The following is an 8,812-nucleotide window of genomic DNA, read 5'->3' on the forward strand; positions in this document are numbered from 1 at the left end:
CTGAACGTTCTGTTCATATTTACTTACAAGATAATCATACTCATACGTAATACGTCATTGACAAAAATAAAAAAGGAAAAAAATGCAAGTAATGCAAAAATGTAGATATTTCCACAAATTTTATTAGTGATCTTGAGGACAAATAAAAGTTTGTCGAAATATTCCAACGTCAAATATGTGACTTCTCCGTTTTTTCGGAGTATCCATGTTTTTTCATTATGCTAAGCTTATTGGTGGATTAACACTTATCTTTGTTCATTGATGACATTTTTTTCCCGTTGAGTACAACCCATCACGGTTTTATACTAGACTGTCTACATTCTGTGCCGGAATTTTCACACGAGGTTGTAATCGTAAGAAGGTGTGTATGGGTTCACGGTTCACGGGTGACAACCGGCAATGGACTGCCGGCGATACATTATCGTCGGTATAGCCGTTTCCCATATGATCTATGTGGCTTCTCGCCAGTTTTATGAGAACATGAATGTGTATTTTTGTACACGAGATTTTAGATGGTATATTTATGTATTTATTTGATTGGTGTTTTACACCGTATTCAAGAATATTTCACTTATACGACGGCAGTTAGCATTATGGTGGTAGGAAGCCGGACAGAGCCCGGGTGAAACCCATTTTAGACAGTGTTAGCTATTCGGACAAAACACACAAACCAGTGATATAGCTCAGTACAACTTTAATATTAAATCAAACGGCGCACAAGACCGTTGGTCGCAATGGTTGCGCGGATATAGTGTCTCTCTCAGCCTATCTCTACGGACCCAAGGCGCAGCAGACACCAGTTTCACAAGAATAGTTGGGTGTTGGTGTGCCTTTGAGATCAGTACATGCGGAAGCGGACTCCAAGCAGAAGCGTCCCGCAAACCTAAGGCACTCTAGAAAAAGGAAAAAAATGCATCAAGCACATTGTCAAGCTGGTTAATACATTGGCACAACCGTCCAATATAGACTGTTGATTGATTGGTGTCATGTAAATAGCACGTTGTGCGTGATAATGTCCAAGGCAACTCATCTTTCTCGGGGTCATGTACACAATTGCACATGCGCGATGACATCAATTCGTGTGCATCGTAGTTAAAGGATCATAATTCAGTGTATATTAACGGAGAGCTACAGAGTGAAAGCCAAAGACACTGGGCGGTTCCAGTCCAATCAAAAAAACAAGGCTATAAGGAAAATATGCTTTTTTTAAGGTGGAGAAGAGGATGTCTTATCTGGAGCTTAAACCTTAACAGTACATGGCAGCTGTTATATTAGTCTCAACACAAAACATACCTTTATTCAGAACAGGCGATTTTATTACCAGCCAAATTTAGTTAACTTTCACTGTAGCTCTTCAGAATAATGTGATGTTCTCATGTCAACTGATTGCTTCGTCTCCTTTTGAAAAGCCTGTATTTCATTTTTGTGCTGATCTGGAATATTACATGTAGCATTGTCTGGTCGAAAAGCCATAACAGTTTCCTTTTTGTAACATTTCCCCCTCAATGGTATGATGTGGCGTTAAACCGTTATCATTCATTCATCCATTCTCCCCAAGTAAGGACCCTTACCATACAACTTGTTTATCCTCCCTTACCTGGATCTGGAAGAACAGGTGGTCCGGAGTTGGATGTCGAGTCGGATTCAGATCCAGATCCAGATCCGGAGTCAGATCCTGAGCTAGAACCTGAGCTGCTGCTGCCTCGTCTGTCTGAAATCGACAACGCGTACATAACAATTGATATCGTCTGGTAAACTTTTATTTTGCTTGTCTTTGTAGTTTCGCCGGCCCCGATAGCTCAGGTGGTAGAGCGTTCTCTTCGGGAACGGTAGATCCAGCGTCAATGCTGGATCGACCTTAAAACAGGAAGTTGTAACTTCCTCAACATGGTGTTCATCGTTAAGGGGATAGTGCAACGACTGGTTGACACGTATCAATATAATATATCTGACGAGGAGGCTTACCTGCCCTCGGTGAGTCGTCTCAGTGAAGCAGTACTAGATAAGAGAGCGGTGGTAATCCGCCCTGCAGGAAAGAGGCACATGACACATACATGCACTCTAAGAACTCATTTGTCGTCACAAAAATTGTTAAGTACGACGTTAAACCCAAAGCACTCACTCACTCACACACTCTTTGTAGTTATATATTTGTATTTTTGCCGTTTTCACAAGGAATCATCTTCGCTATGATATGCCTGCCAGGTTGAGCTATTTAACTAATACTCTTTTATATGCCTAATCTGAGTAAGCACTAGAGACGTTGGTGTCCATCTTATGACATCGCTGTCGAGGATCTTTACTTACTGAGACAGCAAGCATTTAATTCCGCTTGTTGACTTGGTGCAAGAGTGTCTGTTTACTAGAATAATAGCAACATCAAATCCTGAGGGAGCCTAATTTAGATGTCATTGTTGTAATCAATCTTTTATTCATTTGAGGAAGGATGGCTCGTTTGCCGCAACAACAATATCTTAATATGGTCACTGAACGCAAATTGTTTCACCCGAGGTGGTATTACGTGGGAAAAAATACGTTTAGATTCATGGTATACATAAAATACATTTTGAAACCATTATTACTTAGGTGAGGATTTCGCAATCACTTTTACAAACATTATCGTTACATCACTATTAACTTCTTCTACGAGAAAATCCGCTTTAATCCTTATTGCATGATTATTGGATCCCAAAGGTAAACAATGAAAATCGAACGCCTATATTCTGTGCAACAACCAATAACTTAGACTTGATATCTTCTTAGATAATTCCTCAAAAATATGATATATCGTCCAGAGCAAATTCTCCTTCAGTCATAATCACATTTCAAACCAACTAAGTCAACGAAACATTTTAATAACTACCTCTGCTTCTAACACTGGACCGTGTTCTTCGGCTGTCGCTTCCACTTCCACTGCCGCTACTACTTTCACTGTCGGCTTCAGCAGCTGCTGTATCAGCATTTGTGGCGTCTCCTGTGGGAGCTGCTGTATCGTCTTCAGCTGCGGCGTCTTCTTCGTCGCTCTCGCTGCTACTGCTGCTGCTACTGCTGCTGCTGCTAGAACTGCTTCGTTTTCTTCGGCTGTCACTTCCACTTTCACTATCGCTACCACTTTCACTGCCAGTCGCAGCAGCTGCTGTATCAGCATTTGTGGCGTCCCCTGTGGGAGCTGCTGTATCGTCTTCAGCTGCGGCGTCTTCTTCGTCGCTCTCGCTGCTACTGCTGCTGCTGGAACTGCTTCGTTTTCTTCGGCTGTCGCTATCACTTCCACTGTCGCTACCACTTTCACTGCCAGTCGCAGCAGCCGCTGTATCAGCATTTGTGGCGTCTCCTGTGGGAGCTGCTGTATCGTCTTCAGCTGCGGCGTCTTCTTCGTCGCTCTCGCTGCTACTGCTGCTGCTACTGCTGCTGCTGCTAGAACTGCTTCGTTTTCTTCGGCTGTCGCTATCACTTCCACTGTCGCTACCACTTTCACTGCCAGTCGCAGCAGCTGCTGTATCAGCATTTGTGGCGTCCCCTGTGGGAGCTGCTGTATCGTCTTCAGCTGCGGCGTCTTCTTCGTCGCTCTCGCTGCTACTGCTGCTGCTGCTAGAACTGCTTCGTTTTCTTCGGCTGTCGCTATCACTTCCACTGTCGCTACCACTTTCACTGCCAGTCGCAGCAGCTGCTGTATCAGCATTTGTGGCGTCCCCTGTGGTATCTACTGTATCGTCTTCAGCTGCGGCGTCTTCTTCGTCGCTCTCGCTGCTACTGCTGCTGCTACTGCTGCTGCTGCTAGAACTGCTTCGTTTTCTTCGGCTGTCACTTCCACTTTCACTATCGCTACCACTTTCACTGCCAGTCGCAGCAGCTGCTGTATCAGCATTTGTGGCGTCCCCTGTGGGAGCTGCTGTATCGTCTTCAGCTGCGGCGTCTTCTTCGTCGCTCTCGCTGCTACTGCTGCTGCTGCTAGAACTGCTTCGTTTTCTTCGGCTGTCGCTATCACTTCCACTGTCGCTACCACTTTCACTGCCAGTCGCAGCAGCCGCTGTATCAGCATTTGTGGCGTCTCCTGTGGGAGCTGCTGTATCGTCTTCAGCTGCGGCGTCTTCTTCGTCGCTCTCGCTGCTACTGCTGCTGCTACTGCTGCTGCTGCTAGAACTGCTTCGTTTTCTTCGGCTGTCGCTATCACTTCCACTGTCGCTACCACTTTCACTGCCAGTCGCAGCAGCTGCTGTATCAGCATTTGTGGCGTCCCCTGTGGGAGCTGCTGTATCGTCTTCAGCTGCGGCGTCTTCTTCGTCGCTCTCGCTGCTACTGCTGCTGCTGCTAGAACTGCTTCGTTTTCTTCGGCTGTCGCTATCACTTCCACTGTCGCTACCACTTTCACTGCCAGTCGCAGCAGCTGCTGTATCAGCATTTGTGGCGTCCCCTGTGGTATCTACTGTATCGTCTTCAGCTGCGGCGTCTTCTTCGTCGCTCTCGCTGCTACTGCTGCTGCTACTGCTGCTGCTGCTAGAACTGCTTCGTTTTCTTCGGCTGTCACTTCCACTTCCACTGTCGCTACCACTTTCACTGCCAGTCGCAGCAGCTGCTGTATCAGCATTTGTGGCGTCCCCTGTGGTATCTACTATATCGTCTTCAGCTGCGGCGTCTTCTTCGTCGCTCTCGCTGCTACTGCTGCTGCTGCTGCTAGAACTGCTTCGTTTTCTTCGGCTGTCGCTATCACTTCCACTGTCGCTATCACTTTCACTGCCAGTCGCAGCAGCTGCTGTATCAGCATTTGTGGCGTCCCCTGTGGTATCTGCTGTATCGCCTTCAGCTGCGGCGTCTTCTTCGTCGCTCTCGCTGCTACTGCTGCTGCTGCTGCTGCTAGAACTGCTTCGTTTTCTTCGGCTGTCGCTATCACTTCCACTGTCGCTATCACTTTCACTGCCAGTCGCAGCAGCTACTGTATCAGCATTTGTGGCGTCCCCTGTGGTATCTGCTGTATCGTCTTCAGCTGCGGCGTCTTCTTCGTCGCTCTCGCTGCTACTGCTGCTGCTGCTGCTGCTAGAACTGCTTCGTTTTCTTCGGCTGTCGCTATCACTTCCACTGTCGCTACCACTTTCACTGCCAGTCGCAGCAGCTACTGTATCAGCATTTGTGGCGTCCCCTGTGGCATCTACTGTATCGTCTGCGGCGTCTTCTTCGTCGCTCTCACTGCTGCTGCTACTGCTGGAACTGCTACGTTTCCTTCGGCTGTCACTCCCGCTATCGCTATCACTTTCACTTTCGCTACCACTTTCACTGTCGGCGTCAGCGGCTGCTGTATTAGCATTTGTATTAGCCGCAGTGGCGTCTCCTGTGGTATCTACTGCATTGTTTGGAGATGCAGCGTCTTCATCGCTCTCGTCGGTACTGCTACTGCTGCTGCTGCTGCTAGAGCTGCTTCGTTTATTTATCCATCTGGTTTCGATGCTGGCAAAAAAAATGCAAAGAAGTAACGCCGGAAGTAAAAGTCGAGTAGCATTCATTTTTATGCTTGAGATTTGAAACTGGTGACAGCCAAAAAAAAATCCCGCATTTATACTACCATGATAATGAGCATGACCTAAATCGATCTGTCATCAAAATTTTGACAAGTAACAGGTAGAAAAACAGATGGTGTGCAAGACCCGGTAATTGGAGAGGAGCGTCCGGAGACCCGATATGTAGCTGTTGTACAGATGAGTCAGTGCATGTACCGCGTAAGGGTTGTGGTCAAGAGATTAGCACCTGGCAAGGACAGATTCATTTGCATTACTTTACTGAATGTAAGGCAATGTCCGAAATGTCTGTTGACAAACCTATGCCTCTTTTTAAAAACATAACAAATGGCCAGTTTGTGGCACGAAAAACGTCTGCGCCGTGATGTCATATTCATATTTTGGCGCTTTGCTTTCTCCTTGACTCTTTTCAATCCACCAAGAAAACTTTACTATTTGTTTAAATGAACTTGTTTACAGTGAATCTGTTTACAGTGTCAAGGTGTGCACAATGTGCACAAAAGCTGATGTGTAGGCCTACTGTGTTTTTGATGAACCTCTTTTCGAAGGTATTCAATTGTCCCTACCTTTGTTCAAACGAAAAAAAAAAAAACAGAAGGACTAAGAGACAAACTTCTATTCCAATTTATTTCATATAATCATATTGTTCGAAAAGATCCTACATGACTTTGTACATTTAATAAACAAGCATTTGAGCACATCGCTCTTTATCATCACAATGTGTAGCCTTGATTTTAAACATTGATTCAAAACACACTTAAATGTGGTGCCCGAGTTATCAGACCGAGTTAAGACGCCCGCTTTAAGACGGAAATTGTACATTCTAAATCAATGATAAATCTTTCGTGCGTAAAGGTACGTTTAGTCCCTCGTCAGACTTGGCCTCGGTCTCTGTCAGTGTGTACTTCTTCGCTACGTCATCACATCCACAGTCAATGATCTTCACACGGTGTTTGGGCCTGGCACTATCGTCTGTCTTTACGTCACCAATAGCACGGACGGTATCCTGCAGAACAGACAAAAAGCATTATTGACTTTATTTATTTGATCTGTGTTCAAAGCCGTACGTTTACTGCGACCCAAAAATATTTCAGTGAATACAAAAGTGAATACAAAAAGCATTCACTTTTTATTCAAATGCAATGTTGTAAAGCAATGCCTTGTGGAAATTGTGTGATATATTGTGTCCACATTGATGTGCATATGTTTCACTGATGAAAATTTCACTGAATTTGTAGCCAGTTGTTCAAAGTAACAAATACAATCCTATAAACAGTGTGCCCTGCAACATTGTAAGTATTTTATAAAGTTTTATGTTTCATATGTCGTCATTCACCTCTTATCTAACGCTTTAAACCACCACTGAAAAAATATGCCAGGTATCATTCATTCTCTACCAAGACGTTAAGGGACAAATTGCGCTTTGGCTACTGCTGGTTGCTTTAAGTGTGTTATTTTCTTGTATTATATCTGAATGCAGCCAAGACGTTACCAAGGGAATTTATATGTCTATTTCTAGCTAATGAGGTGATCTTACCATTCCTTTCACGACCTTGCCGAAGACGACATGTTTGTTGTCCAACCACCTTGCTTTGGTCAACATGACGAAGAACTGGGATCCATTTGTATCTGTACCGTGGTTAGCCATGGACACGTAACCGGCAGCCTTGTGACTCAGGATGAAGTTTTCGTCAACGAATTTGGAGCCGTAGATGCTTTTACCTGTTGATTGAAAAGAAGCACAAAGTTACGCAGAGCTCGTACTCAATTATTTCTGCAGAAATCTCTTTGAAATTAATATCCCAGAAATTGAAAACAACATTAACATTCATAAATATATAGTAGCGTCGTCCTGTGTTAAATGTGTTTGACAACACAGCATTTTGAATAATTCCAAACCCGTGACGTCTAATAAATTACAATTGTTTTTTACCTAATTCTGTTTAAGCGATGGTGCTATAGGGCTGGTAAGTTGCTTCTATTTAAGCATTTAAACGAACAGTTAGAATAAACAGTTAATGGAGGTAATTTAACAGTCCGGATTTTACGGCACTTCTTAGTTGTAAGTCTTATTTAGATACATATACCACTTTACCTTAAAATATAAAAAAGTAATTTTCCAATGTTACAATAAATCTAGATCATAATCTTAATTTTGAATGCTTTTCAATCTTATCACCCACCTCCTGTTCCATCTCCTACAGTAATGTCCCCTCCTTGAATGACGAAATCGGACACGACCCGGTGGAAGTTAGTGTTCTTGTAAGTAAGTTTCTCCTTTCTCTGCAAAAAAGGAAGATACATCTTCGTAAGAAAGGATGCAATAGTCAGTGAAAATGGCAGTGTGCATACATGCTATTTTATTTCAAAGAACTTACGCTTAGTACACAATTGATAGGGCGTTTAAAGTGTTGGTAAATATAAACTGAATGGGGCCATGAGAATACGTACACTACATGTTGCTAATCTAGAATTGTTTTTTTTTGTATTAATGTATGTCCAATCTAAGCGTGCAAACTCATACATTCTCATTGCAGTTCTGAGTTTATTTATTTATTTATTTATTTGCTTTTCCTATCTATCTTAATGGAGTTTTATAGCGTACCCAAGAACACATGTATTTCACTAATACGACGGCGACCACCATTAGGGTAGGAGGAAACCTGGCAGAGCCCGCTAGAAACCCATGACGATATTCAATTTTAATAATTCTCTCTGTCTAATTGTCATATTTATCATGCTTCTGGTATTGCAGCATACTAGGTAGCTTTTTCATTTAACTTTACGTAGTCATTTCTTTAATTTTTAACATTTTAATTAATTTCATCTTACCCCGCTTTCCATTTTTCTTTCAAATCCGTTAGTAATTGAAGCAAAGTTCATGACAGTCATTGGTGTGGTTTCGCCGAAGAGACCAATCACAAAGCGACCTCGGTAGTCCTCGCCTGGCCCGTCATAGTCGCGGATTTCAATATCAAACCATGCCTCTTTGGTAACTGTGAGGTTGTCACAGTAACCAAGGGAGAGAATAGAAGCAAAGACAGCTAATAGGAAAAACGCCATACCGGCTGAATCTGTAAACAAAACAAAACATTTTTTTCGAAATACTTGTAAATATGTGTTAAATTGAAAATGTTTGAATAAAAAAAAATTAGTCACGTCTGAAAGCCGGTAAAATTTGTCAATTATGGACATTCAAATGGCCTAAACAGAAAGGCATAGGAATGAAATGGCTACAGGTAAACAAACAAAACATCCATGCAATTAGACAGTAGAATGGATTTCTGTCGTGTACTACGTAAGGC

The 8,812-nt window shown here is 43.2% G+C and overlaps 1 protein-coding gene across 1 annotated transcript; it reads right to left on the minus strand.

Annotated features, from left to right (window-relative positions):
• Positions 1-771: 771 nt before the first annotated feature.
• On the minus strand, positions 772-8,570 carry LOC135463944 (dentin sialophosphoprotein-like). Its single transcript, XM_064741412.1, has 7 exons — positions 8,340-8,570; positions 7,691-7,790; positions 7,045-7,229; positions 6,367-6,513; positions 2,864-5,516; positions 1,598-1,711; positions 772-893 (listed from the first exon to the last, which is right to left on the minus strand). The coding sequence occupies exons 1-7, from the start codon at positions 8,568-8,570 to the stop codon at positions 772-774; spliced, it is 3,552 nt and encodes a 1,183-aa protein (XP_064597482.1).
• Positions 8,571-8,812: the final 242 nt, after the last annotated feature.

Source organism: Liolophura sinensis, chromosome 1 (genome assembly GCF_032854445.1).
Source record: "Liolophura sinensis isolate JHLJ2023 chromosome 1, CUHK_Ljap_v2, whole genome shotgun sequence".
NCBI classification, from domain to species: domain Eukaryota; kingdom Metazoa; phylum Mollusca; class Polyplacophora; order Chitonida; family Chitonidae; genus Liolophura; species Liolophura sinensis.